The sequence below is a fragment of the Phoca vitulina genome, unplaced genomic scaffold, assembly GCF_004348235.1.
Source record: "Phoca vitulina isolate PV1807 unplaced genomic scaffold, GSC_HSeal_1.0 scaffold53, whole genome shotgun sequence".
NCBI classification, from domain to species: Eukaryota; Metazoa; Chordata; class Mammalia; order Carnivora; family Phocidae; genus Phoca; species Phoca vitulina.
The window spans coordinates 6,367,126-6,390,106 of NW_022589756.1; the positions used below are offsets into that span (position 1 = coordinate 6,367,126).

Below are 22,981 nucleotides of genomic sequence, written 5' to 3' on the forward strand. Positions count from 1 at the left end.
GCTTAATGTAACCATCACCTAGCTTCAATAATTACCAACACATGGTCAATCTTGGACAGTCAACTTTTAAAATTCATCTAAAGAGTGATTAAATAGTCATGAAAAGTTTTAAAAAGGCAAAGGAGGACAAACTTTCTCTTACTTTTAGCTAATAGAGCTATTGTAGACAGGCCTTAAATGGACTCATGCTTTTGAGGAAATTTAGAACGTGATAAAGGTACAGTTTCAAATCACTGTGGAAAGGATGACATAAAAATTAATAAATATTGTTGGGTCAGTTGACTACCCAATTGGGAAAAATTGAAATTAATTAATTTACAACACATCAAAAATAAATTTCAGATGGATCAAGGACCTAAATATAAAAATTAAGCCTATAAGAGGATTAGAAAAATTTATAAGGAATAGATTTAAAATCTTGGTGTGAGGGTGTTCCCAAATCATATGAAAATAATAGGTTTGATTGCATGAAAATTTTGAACTTAAAAAAAAAAAAAAAAGAAAATTTTGAACTTTTTCAGAGTGAAACAAAGTTAAAAGACAAGTGACAGACTGAGAGAAATATGTGCCACACGGACCAAGGAATGGACAAAGCCGTGGTTGTATGAAACAGGTGTAGCGTTTAGGAATATAAAGTAGTTTACTGTCACCCACGTATAGGGAACATGGCTTCTGATGTCAAGTCCCATTAATAGGTTAGACGATGGAATTCGGGTGGTTATTTTCTTCCGTATGTTTTCCTGGAATTTTCCATTTTTTACAATGATCACGTGTTACATTTGTAATTTAAAATTTTAAAAAATCTTTAACAACTAAAAATTCTGGCCTGCCTTACATTGTTCCCTGTTTGGAGTATTAATGTATTGCCAGCTTTGTTTTAGGTTTATGACAGGGAGGCGCCGGGGTTTTTGCTTCCTTTGTGTCACCATGAAACCTATTACAGAAATGAATCCTTGTAGATAGTGAAAAAGAAATGCTCAGGGATTGGCTAAAGCAATGTTGGTGCAGATTTGGGGGCCAACAGATGAACACCTTAACACTTCCTCATTACTCATTTCTCTCTAACCTCTATCTCAGTTCCAGCTGCATAAGTCACTCCAGCAGGCCGGTACAAATGACACGCAAGAATTCATTCCAGGTGCGCGTGTCAGCGTGACTCCCGCGTCTCCAGGTCTGAAGCTCGCCTGGGAACGCCCCCTCCCCGCCCCGTCGCTTGTTGTGTTGTCATCACGTGGCCGGAGCGGGCCCTGACGTCAGGGGCGGGGGAGGGACTGCGCAGGCGCAGAAAAGGGGGCGGGGGACTCGGCTTGTTGTGTTGCTGCCCGAGAATCAGAGGCGGTCTTGCTGCGGCCGCAGCTCTTCCAGCCGCCTGACAATGTCGTCTCATTTAGTAGAGCAGCCGCCGCCCCCGCACAACAACAACAACAACTGCGAGGAAGGTGAACAGCCTTTGCCCCCGCCAGCCGGCCTCAACAGTGAGTGGTGGGCGGGTGGGCTCGGTGAAGAGGATGGGGGAGGAGGAGGTGCTCCGGCCGCCGCCGCCAGCTCCGCGCGGGGGGCGGGAGGAGAAGGCAGCCCATTGGCCAAGGCTGAGGATGTGCGGGTGACTGACAGCTCCCGTCACCTGTCAGGAGGAGTTGCTCCTGTCTTTCTCTAGCCCTGTCTCCCCTCCCTCCTGGGGTCTTGGTAGGGGGTCGCTTGGGTTGGCAGTTGGGGAGGGCAGGTGGGTGGGAGGAGAAGGGGGGCGAGCTGATCCCACCTGTGGTGGGCCCCTGAGCGGAGCCAATCGGGGCGCGGTGGGGGCGGGCCTTGGGGCGCGGGGAGCAGGGTGGGCGGAGCGGGCGGCGGAGGGGACGTGGGCAGGGATGGGGACGTGCAGCGGGGACGCCGGGGGATGGACGCGGGCGGCGGGCCGAGGGGAGGGGGCGGCCGGGGGACGCGCGGGAGGTCAGGTGTGCGGCGGGGCTCGGGCCTGGCCCGGATGACCCCACCTTTCTGGGTCGGCGTTCCTTTAGGGCTCAGAATGTGAGCCCTCCAGTTCCCTTCCTTTGTTACCACACAGGCTGGTCAGGAAAATCATTTGGTAATTTAGTGGTTATTTGTTTCACGTTGGGGATCGGGGGTGAGGAGGCTATGCTACTTTTTTTTGTTTGTTTTTGAGAGTTGGCCCAAGTGAGTTTTTTGGTTTTGTTTTTGAAACGATGGAGTTGTGTGCCCTGAAAACCTTTTGTGAACAGCCTCTTGAACCATCCAAGATGGCATAAATTGTGGAATCTGGGGCAATAAATGTTCAGGAACGGGATTAAAACCACACGAATACAGTCGGGCGCTTGGAAGTTAATGTGCAGTATTTGAGTTACGACCAACTACAGTTGCTTATCATAACATTCTGGTGCTCAGACCTCTTGTCCTAAGGTTTTTCCCAGTTGTCTTGAAAGCTCAGTCTTCTTGGAAAGGTTCTTGCCTAACCTTTCTGTAATTGATCTCCTGAAAGAGGCAGTTGGGACAGTTAGCAAATGGCCCGATGAAATCGTTTGAAAATCATTTGGATGCTTAAATGACATTCAAAGGCATTGCAATCTCTTTCATAAGAGGGACGTGTTCCAACATGGCCTAAAAATTATTTTAGGGAAAAGAGTTCCTGTCCCCTCCCACAAGATGGGGATAGAATTTGAGTATTTTAAGATATTTTCATTGCTTGTTGCTGCTGTTCCATCTTTTGATGGGTAAATTTTTCTTAAATGTTGAGTTTTTGAAACTCAAGTGTCTTACGTTCTGGAATTTAAGATTTATATGTTATTTCCCACAGAAAGGATTAATTTATGTATCTTTAAACGTTATCTGTTTCATGTATTAATGTGCACTTAAAACACTGCTTACCCGTTTTTAGCATACTCTTAGAAGCATGGAATTTTAGAATGGGAAGAGACTTTAGAGGTAACTCTCTTATTTTCTGGTAAAGAGAGCAAGAGTAAAGTGTGTTGTCCAAGTTCACAGCAGGCTAGGACCTAGAGCTGAGATTTTTACTTTCAAATGAGCTAGTGTTCCTTTCAGGACGCGTTAGTGGCCCAGAATCCCCTGGTTATTTGTGTTTCCTAGTCTCTCAGTATGCTGTTCTTCCTAATGTACAGAGGTGACCCGCCTATCTAGCTTTTTAGTGTACTGTTTCTTGATTGTACTCACCGTTTTCCTGCAGTACTTACAAGTTAGCTGTTTGGTTAGTATGCATACATGATTTCACAGGAAAAAAAGGAATTTTAGTTTCCTTTGCGCACCATTTAACAAAAACAAGAACAAATGGGGTTGAGCTGTCTGTGATTGTTTATCTCTGTGTCTGATAGACCTGTGAGGTATTTGATGTTTTCGGCCAATCAGTTGCTGCTACGTTTGTATTAGCTCTTAACAGAAGTGGAAGAACACTCTGTGTGTGATATCAAAATGTTGGCCTTGGGAAATCTAGATAGAAAGTATTTTATTTTGAGTAGGGTGAGCTTTGAAAAGTTACTGAAAACCTTTTAGCTAGTGCCATATTTAATTTCTCCCCTCTTGCCTTTTATTCTTTTGTGTTTTCAGTTCATTATACAACAGTGGTTTAAACAAAACAAGAAGCCTTACTGATTCCTTCAAGTGATTTTTGGGCACTAGGCAAAACAACTTATTCAGACATCTAATACTACCCAAATTGCTGATAAGTTGAAGTTCTTTGTTGGGTAAAGTTGCACAACTATGAAACACAGGAGATGAACTCATTGTACAGATTATCTGTGGTTTGGGATTTTTCTTCAGTTCAGGGGTCAAGACAGTTTTAACAGCAAATTATTGAAATATTTGGAATAATGAAACTTTTTTCTGACTTTTTTTTTTTTTTTTAGTTTACCATCGTAGGGGAACTGTTCATTTTCCTTACAAATCAGTGGATAAATATCTGAACTGCTGGCAAAGTTAAAATGACATTTTTCCAGTTTTCAGTCCAGTTTTATTCTTAAGAAAACTAACAAATTAAGAATATTTGTATAGGACATTTATGCTATATAATTTGGTAGGTAATATAAGGAAAATCAAGGTAGTAATAAAATTCTTGTTACTATTTAATGTAGGAAGTACAGCCTTTTTTTTTTTTTTTTCTTTTTTAAACATCTTCAACCATGATGTACTTGCTTCCCCAGTATGGTGAGAAGGCTTTTAAGGCTATGGCATGTGAAACTTCACTGCTTCATGATACTGTTTTGAATACATAAGTAACTGATGTGTAAGTATCCACTTGTGCAAAATGACCAACTTTTTTTTTTTTTTTAGAAGAATGTTGGTGACTGTTCTTGGTCTGGATTCCAGCATCAAGTATTTGAAATAAAATAAAGACTTTGAGGAGAGAACATAAGACATAATGGAATGTGTTACCCCTGGTTCGGATAAGAGTTATACATGGGACCTTGGAAAGTTGTGGAAAAAGATGAGAACTACTCTTCTTCCTTCTCTCCCTTCCTCTACCCCTCAGCTCTCCCACTCCCCTTCTTGCAAGAGGATTGAACTAGTGATTGTAAAACTATGAAGAGTATATACAGCATACAGTCATGAATATAATCCCAATTACTGGACCAACCTTCACGATGTACTATATTACAAAATGTAGAAGTGTGATTCTCTTAGCAATTCTGAATCTCTTAGCAATTCTCAAAGACTTAAACTAGAAAATATCTCATGTATTGTGTATGTGTAGAGTCTGGCATAAGAGAACGCTTTTCAGTTTGTAAGTAGTCTTTTAATGTAACGGAGAGAGCCTGCAGTTTTTAATTTTAAAGCTTGATTATCAGGAAGAGAATTCACTCAGATTTTTTTCTACTTTGTATTGCTTGGCCAGCACAATCCTCATATCTTGTCTTGTTTCCTTTCCAAGTAGAAGGGGACTTTGTGAGAATTGGTAGAGTTAGAACATCAAGAAATTCTGAGGCTGTAAATCAGGAATGAACTAGGTAATGAAAAGCATGTGTAGTCCACCTATTGAGAAAGACAAGTTTATTTTTTTTCCCATCTTAGTCAAAAGATGAAGCTTTTAATAATCTGTGTGCATAACTTTTTCTGCAATAATGTTTATTTCCATAGATCTATCTGGAAGAGAACTTTTAAGGGAAATCTACCTTTTTAGGTGTCTTAATGCACATTGTCAAATTATCGTCTATTGAAGACCTGATTGTAATAACATAATATTAGAAACAATTTGGGTAATGGTTAACCTTGACATTTAGATAATGGTTAAAGTATGGTATATACTTATGATGAGATGCAAAGCAATTGTTTAAAAGAATAAAATAAGGTAATATACATTGACATTGAAAGAGATCTATAAGTTGTTAGGTAAGAAATGCTTCTTACAGGGGCGCCTGGGTGGCTCAGTCAGTTAGGCGGCTACCTTCGGCTCCAGTCAGGATCTCAGGGTCCTGGGATTGAGCCCTGCATCAGGCTCTCTGCTCGGTGGGGAATCTGCTTTTCCCTCTCCCTCTGCCCTTTCCCCTGCTCATGCTTGCACTCTCTCTCTCTCTCAAATAAATAGATAAAATCTTTAAAAAAAAAACAACGCTTCTTACAGGAAAATATTTATAGTACAATTCAATTTTTTTTATAAAAACAAGAGCAAAAAACAACTGTATTTCATTGAAAAAGCTCTGGAAGTTGACATACAAACCTTTTAAAAGTGGTCTTTGGGAGTAGGAATGGGAGATTGGGAGGAAAAGTGTTTTTACTTTATGTTTATTTTCAAGAAACACATTTTTGCAATAAATTTCTTAAAAAGATAACAGGGTATAATTATAATAATGGCTAGCACATAGCAGTTACCACGTACTAGTGACCTTATTTTTCTCCATGCTTTATTCATTAAATACCTTCTAACAACCGTGTGAGGTAGATACAATTCTTATTCCCAGTTTATAGATGAGAAAACTGTTAAGGGGTTAAGTAACCTGTCTAGGGTGTAACAGATGTAAGTGGTAGAGTGGGAGTCTGCCTTCAGTCTGTGCTCTTAACCACCCTAGTAATATATGCCAGATAAATATTGTCTGCCTTAAGTAGAAATGACTTCAGTTATGCTGGGTGTGAAGCCAGTCACAGAGATCGGTTTTACTGAGGTTTTCCAGCTATGTCTTCTCAAGTTCCTAGGTTATGATTACTCATATATTTTTAATGCAGAAAGAAGAATTTAGATATTGGTTTGGAAGTCCTTCAAAAAAGTAAGGTCTGGAAAAGATACTGTTACAGCCAGTTTTCTCTTTGATCAGCTACTTGAAGTGAACATTAACTGTATTTTAGGGAAGACTGGCTTCCACAGAGACCCATGGGAAACTCCTGGTTCCTTAGTTCTTCTATCAGAGCAGCTCAGGTCTTTTGTTTATTTTACACTTTGGGCTTCTGTACAAGAAGAACTGATTCTGTTGGCTTAAAATAAGTTTGACAGTCCTAGAAAACAGTTAAACTAGAAAAAAAATTTATCATACACCTTTTTTTCTGTCTCTTTCCTGTTAAAATACTTTGTAGAACTCTAAATTTAGGGATGCTTTTGGCATACTTCTTATATACTCCGGAGGCACTCCAAGTATTTAATTAAATTACCTTTAGTGTTAAAGTCTGTCTTAGCTTTGCTAGTTGAACTTGTTAATCCATTTTGAGTCCTGTCTAGTCTGTGTCCATTTTTGTCTGTAGAATGAGGTCACAGAGATGTCCTACAGCTGTGTTGTAGGCAGTACAGGCCCCAAGATTTGGTGGTGGTTAGGGGACTGTGACACCCACTGGGACCGCCTTAGAGGGAAAGGAAGGAAAGGGTAACTTCGTTTTTATTTAGCAAACACTGTTCTAAGTACTTGACAAATAACAAGCTCTTTTAACTAGTGGATAGCTGAACATCTCCCCCCTACTGGGCACTTTACCTATGTCCTGTGTTTAATCCTCAGAGCAACTTTGAGACGTAGGGGTCTGTATTTTTATATCTCCGTTTTACAAATGAGAATACCTAAGCTCAGAAAGACAGGCAGAGAGTAGGTGGTGGAGTCAGATTTCTAGCCAGGTCTGCCTTTGAGCTTTTCCTTCATGTAAGGATGATGTTGAGTTCACTTTGGATTTAGAATAGTCCTCACCTCACTGAGAGTGCATTTTAAGGTTTGAGCCTCATTTGGTGGTTTTTCTGATTTACTGATGGAAGATTGGCCACAGAACTCTAATGTTCTGCTGAGAGTTTGGAGGAACGGCCCTATCAACCTGCTTGGTTATATTTTCTAAAACAAAATTTGTTATACAGAATGGAAATTAGGAAGAATTCACCCGTGTTTCTTTTTGTTGTGAAGTTGGTCTATTGGCTACTGTTATCAATTCTTATTAAAATTAAAGCACCTTAATGTGTTCAGCAAACTCATTGAGCCAATAAATAAATATTTTCAAGAGCTATCTAGATTACCAGGGCCACATCCCCTTTCCTGTGGCTCCACCCTCTTTGACTGTTGGCCTGAGAAAACCTCAGTGTCTCCTGTACAGATGCAGTTTCTCCCCAAAACCAACAAGGCTTAGTGAAACCCTAGGAGATAGGGAAGTCGTGGGAGAGAAGAAAGGACAAATCCACAAGGTATGGTTAGTGCATAGGGGAGAGGATAAAAAGGGGTGAGGTATAAAGGAAAGGAAGAAACTAATTTGTGGGGTAGAGAGAAAGCTTTTTTCAGATTTTTTTTTAGTATTATCACTGGATTTAATTAAGAGCTAGGTGCATTAATTTTATGCTGCACATTTGTACACAAATTGAAAATTTTATGATTGGATTTAAGTTTTCTAGGAGCTTCTAATTGTGCTAATTAGGACAGTTGTTAACTTATTTAGATGACTTTTAAGAAGTTTCTAAGCCATAGGTTTATTTTATCTGTGGGGAGGATACAACTAAATAGCTGTAGTAGTGGGAAAAAATACATATATATATTATGTTAAACATATATAATTAAAATATTAAAGATAAGTAGTAATAAAGTAGCCATTTATTTTCTGAAAAGCAATCTCAAAGTTTTCAGTGAAGTGCTTATCATCTATAAACTAAGCTTTAACTAGAGAGAAAATTGGCTGAAAGACACATTTTCTAAGATACTAGTTGTAGAGTTCCAGCTTCTTCTAAATTGGTTGATTGCGTGAGCTACTTCAGGAACAGGAACTATATGTATTTTTAGACTTCTATTGCTCCTTATTTATTTTCTTCAGAATACTCTTGCATTTGCTTTGAGGCAAGACCGAATTCTTATCAGAATTCACCACATTCACATCTGTGTGCACATGACAGAGTTTGGTTCTGCTGTGGTTAACTTAAGCTATCTGACTTGTCCAACAGGTTCCTGGGTGGAGCTACCCATGAACAGCAGCAATGGCAATGATAATGGCAATGGGAAAAATGGGGGGCTAGAACATGTACCTTCCTCATCCTCTATCCACAATGGAGACATGGAGAAGATTCTTTTGGATGCACAACATGAATCAGGACAGAGTAGTTCAAGAGCCAGCTCTCACTGTGACAGGTAAGTGAGATCCATACAGATGGGTTACAAGGTTAATTCCCATTAGAAAAAATAAATCTGCTTTCATTTTCTTTTACAAAATGTGACTCCTGATTGTGTATTTAAATCAGATGGCTAATTGACAAATACTTGAGTGCCTGGTGTTTTTCCCTAGATTAAATCAATTTCCTTATTCAGATTGTATCATTTTTTTTGATGTTTATCAGTTTAAAAGTCAATGGCATAAATGTTTACTTGTAGTATTAAACTTTCTCCCATTTTCCTTTGTGTCCTGTTTCACAGATTATATTCTGCCGGTTACATATCTGTCCCCCCTTCTAGACTATGAGGCTCCAAAAGGCAGGGATCATGTTTCATCTCTTTTGTACCCTTGACAGTCATGGTGCTGGTGCGTAGTAGACACTCAGTAAACATTTGGGTCCTAGAAACTGCAGGTTGATTTAAGTTATAGTGGTATTTGCATGGTTGGAAACACCAACCAGGGTCTGCAAAGATAGTTAATTTGGAAGACCATTCTGTTTCTTCAGAGGAACTTTTATTTCAGACCTCATTTTTCTACATTTGCCTTGGGGAGAGTAATTCCACTGATGAAGGGCTGCTTTTGGTGAAAGAGTAAGGATACAGTGATACGTATGAGTGGAATGAAACCGAGTTGTTCGTTTATTTTGCAGTGTAAGCTTTGCTTTTTTCCAGAGGGCTGGGTGGTATACCTGCCACTTCTTAGACTGGTGACAGCCACACTGTTAGCATTATGGGATACTGGATGATCTTTTGGTTAATTAAGAGTTAATTGACATTAGTCATGTAGAAGATGCAGATGCACAAGGCAAAGACTAAGGAAACACTTAAAATGTATACTAAAAATAAAAGTGATAATCTCTAAGGGGTGGAATTATGGATCTTTTTCTTCTGAATATTTTTGTACGTTGTAAAAATTGTATATATAGCATATTTTATTTGTCAGAAAAAGTTTCAAAGGAGAAAGAGGAGTTCAGTCATGTTTGAGGTTCCTGCATATCTTATAATCCACTGATGTTACCAAGGTAGCAGAGCCTGGTTTGCTGGCTCTGGCACACTGTGCGCCCCCACCACCCTGTCTCATCTCTGCCCGTGTCCCTGTGCTTCTCAGGAGCCTGGGATGGCTGTGGTTAAAAGCAGAAGCAGAGCAGATGGCTCTTTGCTGAGCAGCTTGCCATTGATTCCAGTTGCAACAGCATTCGTCTGTCTTTCAGAATGAAGTTTATATTCTGTTACATTTATATTATGGGACTCGTAATGGGTTTCTGAAGTTTTCTGCTTGTTCTGGGCCTGTTTATAGGACTTTTACTATACATTCAAGTACATCACCCTTGATCATTGGTATCAGTGTGTCTCTTAACCTGTTGTTCACTTGCTGTTGTCACTGAGCAGCGAAAAAGTCACCTGCTTGCTTTTCTGGTCATCTTATTTCACTTGTGGTTGTAGTTATACTTGTGATCGAATATGAATTTACCTTCCTGTGATCACGTTTAAGTTAGGTTTCTAAACACGTGAAGCAAGGCGTGGCATGTGCTTTTGAACACTATCCTATCCCTCAGCTTCTGTATCTTTAGGCTCTGGGTTCCTGGTCATCTTTCAGAGAAGGCCTGCAACTCTAGCTCAGTAATACTCTCCTGTGCCAACACACCTTGACATTTTAAAACGTCTTCAAAATTCATGTCATTTGAGTTGCCATGCATCTCTATATTTGAAGTCATTGAGAAGTGTTTTTTGTAGGTAGAAACATTTTAGGACTGTTGGATGTTCATCCCAGAACTAATTTATATATACAGTGACCCTTGAACAACATGGGTCTGAACTACACAGCCATGTGGATTTTTTCCCATAAATCCAGTACAGTACTATAAATGTAGTTTCTCTTCCTTAGGAGTTTCTTTAACATTTTTTTCCTCTAGCCTACTTTATTGTAGGAATACACTACATAAAACCTATAACATACAAGATATGTGTAAATTGACTATCCGTAAGGCTTCTTGTCAAAAGTGGTTTATTAGTAATTAAGTTTGGGGGGAGTCAGAAGTTATACACAGATTTTTAACTGTGCAGGGTTAAACCCTGCATTGTTCAAGGGTAAACCATATTTTCAATTTAAAAATTATTCCAGAGATACATTTTTGTCACTGTAGTGGTTACTAGAAGATAACCCCTTTGTGTTTTGTATTGCGTTTTACCCTATTGCAGGAGTTCTCAACCTACACACTAGATACACCCAGGGAGCTTTTAAAAATACCAGTGCACAGGCCACATCCCTAGAGGTTCATATTCTGTCGTCAGGGACGGGGTAGAGATGTGAGGATATTTTAAAAGCTCCCTGGCTAATTCTAATATAAGCCAGGATTGAAGCTCTGATGCATTCCATATTATTAGAAATAGTAAACCGTTTACCAGTGAAACGTTTAGTATTCTTCTAAGTGAGATTGGTGCAGTGATAGAGTGTAGAAATAGAGCAGTGCTTCTGTAGGGTTCTTGCCTATGTCATTCTGCTGCCTTGACCTGCTCCTGGCTCTGTGAGGCTGACCCTTAACTTGATCTCTCTGGCTGTGAACGCAACAGTGTTATGTGAGCATAATGACAGTAAACTGAGGACAACAAGAGTGCCTCCTTCCACCTGGTTCCTGTGCTCTAGGCTGAGATTTCTAGTTCAAAAGCATCTCTGTATGTTAACATTGTACACGTGCTCTTGGTAGCTTTAACAGATAACATCTACTCCTTTGAACAGGATAAGCCTGGAGCGTTTTCATCCCTACTTCAGTTTAGATTTGGTGGGGTGGGGTGTGTAGTGGAAAATCTAGTGACCTGCTGTGGTTACACAAGGAATCATTGATAAAGTTAAGAATAGAACTTACCAGGTTGTTTTCATCTATCATATCAAGTATAGTTCATGATCATGTGTTTTTGTCTAAAAGTTTATCTGTAAATTTTTGTTTCTGGGAATATATTTTGTACTTTTCATTGAAGGTTCTGTATTCATATATATGCTTATATAATTCACTTTGAAATATCTCAAAGCAAATAATTTCTGAAATAAGTAGAATGGTGGTTCTGGTCTCTATACTCCTTTACATTCCTAAAAATTACTAGGATCCCCAAAGATCTTTTGTTGATGGGAGTTATATATATTGATATTTAACTATATTAGAAATTGAAAGAAATTTAAAAATATGTATTCGTTCAACAATAATAAACCCATTACATTTCAGTATGAGTGACTTTTTAAAATGAAAAATAACTTTTTCATAACCAAAAAAAAATTAGTAAGAAATAGTGGCATTGATTTTACATTTTTGCAAATCTCTTTCTTATCTGGCTTAATAGAAAACAGCTGGATTCTCATTTGCTTTTGCATTCGGTTTGTAGTGATAAAACACATCATGTAGCCTTTGGAAAATTTCACAATACACAGAATAAGAATGATAGACATGACAGAATAAGAATAAAAAAGGCAAATAAATCATAATAGTATCATGAAAACAATTTTAACCTTGAAGACCCTTTGAAAGCGTGTTGGGGGAGGTGTTCGAGAAGACGTGACCGCAGTTTGACCCTGGAGCTGGACTTGGGCAATTGGAGGCTCTTCATTCCCTCCCCGTCCTGGAATGTGCGTTCTGCTTGCCTTCCTGGCTCCCAGAAGCTGCCTCAGGAATACAGCTTTGAGACGGAAATGTGGCGTTGAGACTGTTTGAATGGTATCCGTGACTAAACCCAGTTAAGACCTCCGTATAAACTTGTAAGATGTGGCAGGCGGTGCCATCTGCTCACCTTACTGTCACGCCAAGACAAGCCTCATCTGTAAATTCCCTTGCCGTTTAAAGCTGCCACCTACCACGCTGGAGTGGCCTGCCTCTTTCCCTCTCCTTGCCCTCCCGTGTGGGGGCCGGTTTCGGATTACACCCGGGAAGCTCCTCAGGAGGCTGGGAACCAACTAGACTCTGAAAACTGCTTTCACGCTTTGAAAATCACTGGTGATGTATTATTTAATGATGAAAGAACTTTGAGAAAAAGAACCCGAAATTAAGTTTCTGAATTTGAAGATCTTTGTACCTTTATTGGAAAAAGAATAAAAATGAGAAAATTTATCCTTGCAAAGGAATTCGTCACCATCACAAAATTCCAGAACATTTTGGGAATAAGAGTGCTCAATTTCATTTGTTCTTTGGGGTCAAGATAATACTTTTTGATTTGCCCCTTTTTCAGAGCCATACTACTGTGACTTAATTTTCTAATTTCCAGTGGAGGTTAATTTACTTGACAAAATGAGAATTAAAACTAATGGCTAAATTCTTTCTCTTCCAGCCCTTCCCCACAAGAAGATGGGCAGATTATGTTTGATGTGGAGATGCACACCAGCAGGGACCATAGCTCTCAGGTGTGTGCGTGTGTGTGTGCTTGTTTTTCTGATGTACGGTAAATAATTAGGAATGCGAATTCTAAATATATTTTGCTAAAATGTATTAAAGAATAAGAAGACTTTAAAAAGTAGTTGGAAGCTGGTATAAGTTCTTCAGTTTCTGATTTTGGAATTTACTTAGGATGATACAGCCCTCGTTATATGCCTTTGCAGCTGAGACTTTGGGTTCCTCTCACTCTAACAGAATCGGAAAATTCTTGTCTGTAATGTATCATTCCAGTATTCCAGGCTAGTTTCTTGAGTTTCTAAATAGAAAGCTGAGATAGAGGTTTTATTTGAGGTCACAAAATGAATGAAAAGGAAAGTTGTAGAACCAGGCGTGAAAACTTTTTCTGCATCTGACATCAAAGCAGTGACTTTTGAGACGAATTTCAACAGCTAGAGATAAAATTCATCTAAATTTTGCAGGGTTCCTTAAACTAAAGAAGGTAAATGTAGTTCACTAGGAGTTGACATTGTCAGTAAAATAGATGGCTGTAGTATTGAAAGCATACAACGATTAATATTCTGAAATTTACAATAAGTAAGTAATTGTTATTAACGATTTAAAATGCTCATAGCTGGCCCTTGACTGTATTGATGTGTCAACTCGCCTAAAAGTGCTAGAGTGCAAATTTATGAGGACCAGAACCATTGTCTTTTTCTACCGTGTTCATGGGCTAGCAGAGTATTTGTGGAAGGAATGTTTAAATGCATTCAGACAGAAACTTTGCTTTATGGGGTTCTCCCTGTATAATGTCCTATTCCCCTTTTGCACTAGAAATATTGTGCATGATATGTTGGGTCCACCCAGTATTCTTTCTGTTTCAGAAGGCTTCACAGTTTCTCCCTGCTTTTTCCATATTCTGTTTGTGCTGTTCTCTAAAACCTAGAAAATCTACAGATCGGATATAAATTTATTTTATGAGCTTTATATTATGAAGAAGGCTCTCATGTACAGAGATGTTCTAACTGCAGTTGTTGAATTGCTGGCTAATGTATTTTGGTTTTGCCATGTGCATAAGCTATAACTAATGAAGAAGAAAATATGTAGTTTCCATGACAAAAGTGTACTAAGGAATCCCAAGGAAGAGAAATGAAATTAATTCTTTGCTGTAGTCTTTTCTGAGGAAGATGTCCTCAATTCATATTGACAATTTGAAAATCTAGGTTAGCATTTTACAGAATGTGTTTCGAGGAACATTTGCTCAATGCGAAGCTCCATAAGATAGTTCTGAAGTCAAGTTAAGTGGAAATAATACAGTCTCTGGGCTCTCTCCACCCCACTCCCCCCCGCCCCCAGTAGTCACAGCACATAGTAGCACATTAAAGGCTCTGACAATTCCTGCAGTAGAAGAATCTGTTTGTTTAAACCAAGTGTTTCCCAAGCTTATTTGATCTTAGACCTCCCTCCCCCTCCACACATACTTTTCCCTCCTAATAATCTATCTAACAACGTAATAGAACACTCTGATAAGTGCTGTCTCGATTCATGGAGTGGCAGTGTACAATTAGCCTTAACTGATAATTGAATTGAAATGCAATTGTAGAGCTGACTGAGTTCATCCTAGAATTCCAGAGGAATTTGTGAAATTCAGGAGAGAAAATGTAACATTTTTGGCTTCTGTGTCAGATTATGGAAGTATTGCTACTGTGGTCCCAATTCAGAAACCAGTACCTAAAGGAACATTAGTTATCGTCAACGTTGTTGGGTAAGCCACATTAACAATCAGAGCAGTCCATTTAAACATCGTTACATCTTTGGAAAAGCAGTTTTAAATCCCTTAAGAAAATATGTTCTTTTAGAGTAAGACTTTTAATAAAAGAGAAATCAGTAGGTATGATTTATTTAAACTTTCAAAAAGCCTATTACATTGCTTTTTTAAAATTGCAGAAATGATCATTTAAAAATTAATAACTAGGTTTTGGGAGGGTGGATTTTTTTCATGAACGAGAAGTGAGCTTAGGATTAGCAAATAGAAGCATTTACCACAGGACTATGTTATGGGACTTGCTCTTATCAAACATTTTTATATGTGTCTATATGAAGAATATAGAATGTTTTCAGCCTTTTCTGGGAGAAGGAAGGAAAGACAATAATATATATTAAAATATTCTGGGTGCTAAATTTATTTTTAAAAAAGATTTTTCCCACTTTCAATGTTCTCAGTCTAGTGAAAGAGGTGATATTAGCCCTGAGAACAAATGGGAGAAGTGGGGCTTTGTCTTCATTAAATTACTAATCTAAGATCACAAAGCCAGTGGGTGATCGAGCCAGGATTGAAACCAGGGCTGTCTGAGCCTGCGGCCCCTGTGCCTTCTTCTAAAATAAGTCCATGCACAGGATTGATTGCCGGAGAGCTCACAAGGTCGTGAGGATGAACTAAGACGTGCCCGGTGAGTTAGGGTATGAGGAAGCCTAAGGTGTAATGCATTTAGGAAAAGGATCATTCAGACTACACTTTTATGACCGTAGTCCTCAAGAGTCTCTGTTTTATGGCAGCAAATAGACTGTGGAAGTCTCCTGAAGTCATTTTTGCAGTGTGTTTCTGGGACTGAGGGGGGCCAGCACCGTGTTGGGTATCCCTGTATCACTGATGCAGACCGAAAATGCCCTCCCTTTCCCCTCTTTTAAAACTGGGGTTTATGGACCCCATTCTGTGAGGTTCAATAGCCGCACGTAGAGAACTAGAGAACTTGACATGGGCCAGGGAGGGAAAATGTAAGTGCTTTGAAGGTAAAGGACTTGCCCATGAGGACAGGCTAAAATAATCAGAGAAGGTTTTTGATTGAGGTAAAAGCATGAATCTTATTTAATTAGATTAAGTACATTTTTACCATATTAAGTGCATTTTTCCAAGGATTGGAAGGTAATTTAAAACCTGAAACTGGCAAATTTAAGATTAATAAAGGGAAGCACACAGCAGTAGTAAATGAGGATAGCATAGGATTCTTGGTTCTTAAGGTAAGCATTATAAACTTATTTGGGAAATTTGTTTTTACTAGTAGTCCAAAGATAACTTTGCTTCACTCAACTGAGAGAAAATGACATCATCTTAAAGTAAATTAAGCCATAAAATTTTACTACATTTTAATTCTCTTTGAAAGTAGAAAATATTACCTTGTTCACAAATTTAAACCTCAGTCTTTGAGCAGTTTTAAGGAGAGACACATGAGACCAGAGTTGGAAGCTGTAAGCAGAAGTGACATGCAGTGTGTTGGGTATCGTCAGATATTGTGTGTACACAAACTGATCTATAAGTAAATTGTAACAACTTACTGTTTTTGATTTAAGATGTTTTCAGATTTATTCCACAAAGAGCCAACTCATGATTCTGAGTAATCTCAATACCCAATGGAAAAAGCTTAATCCTAAAGGCTACATTGTGTCATTCAGTGGAATTTGCCAAGTCCAGCAGAACTAAATAAGAATGATACTACCAGAGTAGCAAAAATCCACAGGGATTTTACTTTCAGTTTGTTAGTCTCTAGAGATAGGGTAGCCCCTTTTACTCTTTGAATTACCTTCCTGGGGCACTTAGTTCATAGAGAACTAGCCTGTCAAAAAGAAACACGTGATATAGATCAAGCTCTGCATTTCATAGCTATCTACCGAAAAGAGTGAAAGCTTTGGTCAAAGAGTGAATCCTGTTCAAACAAAGTAACAAATCAAAACAGTTCTTTGCTTTGAGACCCTTGGGTTTGAGGTCCTAGCATCACATTCCTTAAAGCCGAGTGAATATTGCTGTCATTTTTAGGACTATCTCATTCCTGTGGGTTCTCGTGAAAGGGAAGCTATTGGGAATTTTGCTTGTTCTTGGCCTGAAACTGTAGGTTATCATTAGTAAGAAAAAGGACTTCGTTTTCATTTACCTGATGCAAAATATGTCAAATTCTAAGTATAAAATAAATGATTCCAAAAAACTTTTGGCTTAAGTAGTTTTGAATAAACCTTGGGAAATGTTTAGATAGTGATTTGTCAAAAAGATGGAATCTCCTTCCAGGAAGTAAAACCTAATGCTTAGGAGTTGGGGACTCGAGAGACAGTTTACCCAGTTTAAATACTGGCCCTGTCTCTTACTACTTACAGAACCTCAGGCACTTACTGAATTTATGTCTTCATTTCCTCATCTGTAAAACGGAATATTGATAATTCCTGTTTTATGGGGTTGTTGCCAGGTAAAAATTATTAATGCATGTAACGTGCTTAGAATGATGCTTGTCTCTTGATAAATGATTAATAAATACTATTATTATTTATTTTCTCATCACATCTCCCACTTGTTTTCTCATCACTTTATATTGGTTAGCATATACTTCTGGAGTTTTTTTTTTATTTTTAATAATGAAAAATTTTAAGTGTGAACAGAAGTAAAGAGAATGTTGCAGTGGGCCTTGGTATAAGTATCACCCAGATGCAACAGTTATTAATCCTCTCCACATTTTAGTGAGCATTACAGCCTGAAGTGCACTTTTTTCAGGTTCACATCCTACGCTTAGATAGAACAACAGTGAGGCCCGGTCAGGTTCTTTTTAAGATATGAAATGCCCTGATCTCAGATCATTGGGTCAGCCTTTTTAGAAAACTGGCATGTTTCTTACGTAAAAATTGCTGATGGACACAACCTTAGAGTTTTCACATATTTTCTGTCTAGATTTGTCTTTTGTAGTAGGAACAATTGGGCTTCCTTTTTTTCTTTTTTAAAGTTGTAATTCTTCTTCACAGTCGGAAGAAGAAGTTCCAGAAGGAGAGAAAGAAGTCGATGCTTCAAAGAAAAGCGTCGACTGGGTGTCCGACTGGTCCAGTAGACCTGAAAACATTCCACCTAAGTAAGTCCTTGCACGTGTCTTCTCAGGGGACATGGCAGACGCCGCTCCTGCTCATGGGCAGCGGACCTGCTCGCTCCCAGGATGTTCTCAGCAAGTGCGTTTCTGACCCCTGCCTCTGCCTTTATTCCCTCAGGGAGTTCCACTTCAGACACCCCAAACGCTCCGTCTCTTTAAGCATGAGGAAAAGTGGGGCCATGAAGAAAGGGGGTATTTTCTCCGCAGAATTCCTTAAGGTGTTCATTCCGTCTCTCTTCCTCTCTCATGTTTTGGCTTTGGGCCTAGGGTAAGTACTGGTGAACTCCTAATGGGTTTTCCCTTCATTTCATCCCCTGTTGTATTTCCAGACGTAAGAAATAGGCATGAAACAGTTTGTATTTGTTTTGCTTTTAATGTTTCAGTGCAAATAGGGAGAGCTTAAAAGAATTATTGAAGCTGATACACTGTTGGTACACTGGCAAGCATTTTTAGTAGTGGAGTTTTATTTTTCTTATTTGAAAATAAGTTGTTCATGTTAATCCTCTCAGTGGTCATCTTTAAGTGGGCTCTTCTATGCTTAATCTTCCCTTTTGCATTTTGTTCTTGTTTATGAATTACTCAAGATTAGCGAAGTTTTTATTTATTTATTATTTATTTATTTTTAATTTAAGTTCAATTTAGTTAGCATACAGTGTATTATTAGTTTCAGGGATAGAATTTAGTGATTCATCAAGATTAGCTAAGTTTTAAAGTAAACTAACCTGTAAGTGTTTAAATTTGGGGTTGATTTGAACATTTTTTTTTCCCCCAGATGGGAAAATACACCATTTTATTGAATAGGCCTTGAGTGAAACTGGTAGGTTGGTTCAGGATCCTGTTTTTTTTCCTTGTAGCATTTTCATTTATTCTTCTAAAGTTGGCCCTATATTTACCTATAACTGATGAATTTTTCAGGAATGTCTTTTAAAAAATTCTTTTTTTTTTTTGTCTTGATGGAACAGTTGAGGAAATCCATTTTTGAAAGATTTTAAGAGTTAAACACTAGTGTTTTTTTTTAAGACCTATCTGTTATTCTCTTTAAGCATGTGCAAAGAATCATTTTCTCTATATAATATACAAAAGCTCTGTGACCCCTTATCTCCCCTGTAAGGAGCTCAGCATATGGGTAAGAGATTTACTTACAGTCATAAACATGGAACCATACACATGACTTTTCCATAGACTTCTTTTGTCTTTCTGGGTGCTTGATCTGTTTTTGTGATGGCGAAGGCTGCGATCACAAATAGCAGAATGGATGGAAGGGGTTTGTGGAGGAAGGGAGTGTGTGGGTGTTGAATGGGGTTGGTGTGAGGGCAGGCAGGGGAGGAATTTAAATTCCCCTCCAGTATTGACTGCACAGTAGTTCATTTGCCCTCAAGGACTTGGTTTTTATACCTTCCAATAGCTTTTCCTTTCATGAGTCTTCAGATTGTCTCGCTTGCTGGTGTAAGTGTAACTATTGTTATAGATGTGTGTGGGGAAAAGAGGATTTGAGAAAGTTGGTTTTATTACACGGCGGGGTGGGACTAGCTTCCTGTTTTCCTTAACTGCCCTTGTGCTTACGTTATTTAATGGTAAAATACTTGCTTGGCACGGAAAAGTAATGTTAGGCCTTAATCCTGAAGAGTTAAGAGCCCACTATAAAGCCCTGGCAGCTTTGTAATTTGGCATGTTACTGTATTTTGTGTGTGAAATATCAGTAGAACTTTCTGCCTACTCTAAGGGAACATGTCAAAGGAAGTTGGCTGTGCTTTGTTCTTTGGAGGGATCTATTCTCTCTGATTTTACTTCGTGTGATCACTGCCCCTGTGCTGTCCAGTCCTGCCTGATGAGTAAACATAATTACCTAAAACCAGTTTGGCTGGCTGGTGACTAGTTTTAAGTAAGTCAGCAGTGATTTCAGTGTGTTAGCTGTGCACATCCACCTTCAGAGTCTTCTACAACATGGAGTTGTCAGGTGCAGTTTGGCCCGTGGCCAGTGGGTGTGCAGCTGTTGACATGGTTGAGACCCGATGTACTCTGTTTCCTTTCAGCATCTATATTGGGAAGCGACTGAGCACACCTTCTGCCAGCACCTACTGAAGGGAAGAACAGCCCCGGAGAAGCGGAGAAGCGTGTGACCTGTGAAGTGGTGTATTGTCACAGTAGTTTATTTGAACTTGAGACCATTGTAAGCATGACCCAGCCTACCACCCTATTTTTACATCCAAGTTCCAGTAACTCTCAAACCCAGTATTTTATTCAAACTCTGTTGAGGCATTTTACTAACCTCATTCCCTTTTTGGCCTGTAAGACACTTTAGAATTTCCTAACAGAGTTTACTGTTATTTAGAAATTTGCAAGGGCTTCTTTTCCGCAGATGCCACCAGCAGATTATAATTTTGTCAACAATGCTATCGTCTCCTTTTAGTGCCACCAGACTTAGACCTGCATCATTCATGGTATAAATTTTACTCTTGCAAGATAACTACCATCTCTCTCTTCAAATGAGATCAGGTTAGCAAATGATAGAACAGCTTTTTGTTTTGTTTTGTTTTGTTTTTTCAAGGCAAAGCAAACTTCCCTAAGCTTGAATTTATAGTTATTTAAAAAGAAAACAAGCAAAAAAAAAAACAAGACACAAGAAAAAAAATATCCTGGGCAATAAAAAATTATTTTAAACAAGCTTTGGAGCCACGTTTTGTCTAAACAGCCTCCTAATGGCGCCTTTTAATTTATAGGAGGCCGGCTACGTAAGTGATGGGTATGAAGTAGAATAAGAACTAAACTACATCAGCAGATTTTAATACTAGTATGTTGTAATGCTGTCTTTTCTATGGTGTAGAATCTTTATTTCTCCTAAGGAACGTCTCAGGCCTAGAAATATATGAAATTGCTTTGGGGATTTATGTGTGTTTAGTGTTTTTACGTTTATTAGCTTTAGCTGCATGTGAATTTTTCATGACTTTAAGTTTTGGTTTTGTTTTTTTGTTTTTAATTCTTTTCTCAGAAGGGGCTTTGGAATGAGTTCCAATTTGTGGTATAAATACAGGCTTCTTGTTCTAGGAAGCGCCCCTTATACTCTGAAGCCTTTAAACTCTGAAGATAATTATTTCAGAGTGATTCCAAGCACTTGTGCAACTTTGAAAACCAGACTTGGGTTGTGGGAACAGTTGACAAAGTTCTGAAAAGATGCCATTTTTTTTCTTTGGATCTCTCCCTTTTTAATGTTTACCTGCACAAGCCTCCCAAGGTGGTGCCCGAGACTGTGCGGGCAGTGGTCATGTTCTCCCGGGGCCATCTTTTCAGTCGTGCTCGACTCCTGCGGTTCCCGAGCGCTCAGCAGCTTCCTTCAGTGATAGACTGTTTCTGTTTTGTTTGTTCGTTTCTAAAATGTGAAGCTTTAGGACCAAACTGTTAGAAAGCAGCAGGATTACCGGTTACTCCAAGTAGATTTATTGGATTTTGGAACACCTAGCATGACTCTGAAGGGGATACTATTATATGTTTTATATATAAATAATTACTGTTTATGATATAGACATTACTATTGACTATTTAGAGAACTTCTCATTGTTAATTTTAAAACTGGCCATCTATTCATTAAATAAAGTGCATCAGGTTTGCCTTGGATAAGAACACTGGCAGCCAGATTTGCCAGTTTGCAGAAACTAACTCTCTTGTCTTTCACATCAAGTTTTGTAAAATGGACATGTTATAATGGAAAGTAACCTACAGATTAAACAAAAAAAGTTAATTTCTGACTATCTTTTTTCAGGAATATAGCTGGTTATCTTTAAGAAAGATGATATATCCAAAATAGTTTTCTGAATTGTTTTCTTTCTAGCACTTGATGCCTAAATAATTTTGGGTATCTTTTTGTTATACCTTGTTTCTATCTTATTCTCAAACCTGGTAACACTTGATTTGCCTTCTGTAACCTATTTATTTCAAGTGTTCATATTTGGATTTCTTTGGAAAGAAAGTGAATCTGACGGCCCGCTGATTTTGAAAAGCCTGAGTAAAATTGGAAAGGCTGATAAAGTTGAAAGCACTAAACTGTTAAACTGCTACAATATGCAACTCGCATTACAATTGATATCCTGGCAGGGGAAAGTAAAATCAACCTTAAAATAAGAGCAGCTTTTTTACAGGTAACACATTGCCCTCTTTTGAAACTCAGTAGCAATTCTGTCAGTAAGTAGTGTGGTTGAACTTGGGTATATTTATGATTTTTTTCAACATTGGAAATAAATTTAGTTCTGTCCTTTTTCTTAAAATATCTGTGAAATTTTGGACTATTACCTAAAACATGAATACATGATCACAGTAAAACTTCTCCTAAGATGAAATCATGCAGTATTTATTGATAGCCCTAACATATGGAATACATGTTTATGCTCCTACCCAGATTTGTGTTGAACAGAAACCGATTGCATGATTGGAAGGGAGACTTCGACAATTAACAGTTGACATTTTAAGATTAATGTTTAAAAAGCTTTATACCTGTTTACAATTTGGGGACGAAAAGGCAGGCTTCATTTTTCTTGATTGATGAAAACTGGCTAAAACTACTTGTAAATAGAATCATGAGCAAAACTGCACAAACTTGCACATTGAAAAGTGCAACAAGTTACTTTGCAGTAAAAATATTTACTACTCTAAAAAGTGAAAATTGAAGACTTAGCCAGTCGGATGAATTTTTAAGTGAACCAGTTGTTGAAATTATTGGAATTAACTGAGCCAAAGTGATTATGCATTCTTCATCTATTTAGTTAGCACTTTGTATCATTATATACAGTTTACAAGACATGTATAACTTGTAGCTATAAACATTTTGTGCCATTAAAGCTCTCACAAAACTTCTTCTGTCAGCATATCATTTTATGTCATGTGCGTGGCGTGGGAGTTTAGAGATGAAGCCTCACCTGTCTACACAGAAGTTTTCCATCACTAAGTTCCTCAAATACTCCAGGGCCTACAGTGTGCCAAGTGCATGGGAACGAATGCTATTCCTGACCTGAGTTCCCTCGTGGGGAGACCGTCACCACAAAATATTACTTATCGGAGAAGTGTGTATGAAGTATGATGGGGCCAGAGCATTCAGAACTTCTCTTCTGCTAGATGGCATCAGGGTATTTTTTACAGAAGAGGTGATGTATTGAGTAAGTGTTCAACAAGCACAAAAGGGAATCAC

The 22,981-nt window shown here is 38.5% G+C and overlaps 1 protein-coding gene across 5 annotated transcripts; it reads left to right on the plus strand.

Moving 5' to 3' along the window:
- Positions 1-1,277: 1,277 nt before the first annotated feature.
- BNIP3L (BCL2 interacting protein 3 like) lies at positions 1,278-22,649 on the plus strand. 5 transcript variants are annotated; one of them, XM_032389086.1, is made up of 6 exons: positions 1,278-1,475; positions 8,351-8,534; positions 12,867-12,939; positions 17,687-17,790; positions 17,924-18,073; positions 19,839-22,649. In XM_032389086.1, exons 1-6 carry the CDS (start codon positions 1,376-1,378, stop codon positions 19,885-19,887), a joined length of 660 nt encoding a protein of 219 aa, XP_032244977.1. In that variant the 5' UTR covers positions 1,278-1,375; the 3' UTR covers positions 19,888-22,649. The 5 variants fall into 5 exon arrangements, with proteins under 5 accessions (XP_032244977.1, XP_032244978.1, XP_032244979.1 ...); XM_032389087.1 differs by having other exon boundaries at positions 1,278-1,439; XM_032389088.1 differs by lacking the exon at positions 1,278-1,475 and adding an exon at positions 2,577-4,747.
- The last annotated feature ends 332 nt before the right edge of the window (positions 22,650-22,981 follow it).

Coding starts and splice junctions, on each gene's coding strand:
- BNIP3L (XM_032389086.1), top strand. CDS start 1,376: ATGTCGTCTCATTTAGTAGAGCAGCCGCCGCCCCCGCACAACAACAAC. Junction 17,791..17,923: donor CCTGAAAACATTCCACCTAA/GTAAGTCCTTGC, acceptor TTATTCCCTCAG/GGAGTTCCACTTCAGACACC. Junction 18,074..19,838: donor GTTTTGGCTTTGGGCCTAGG/GTAAGTACTGGT, acceptor GTTTCCTTTCAG/CATCTATATTGGGAAGCGAC.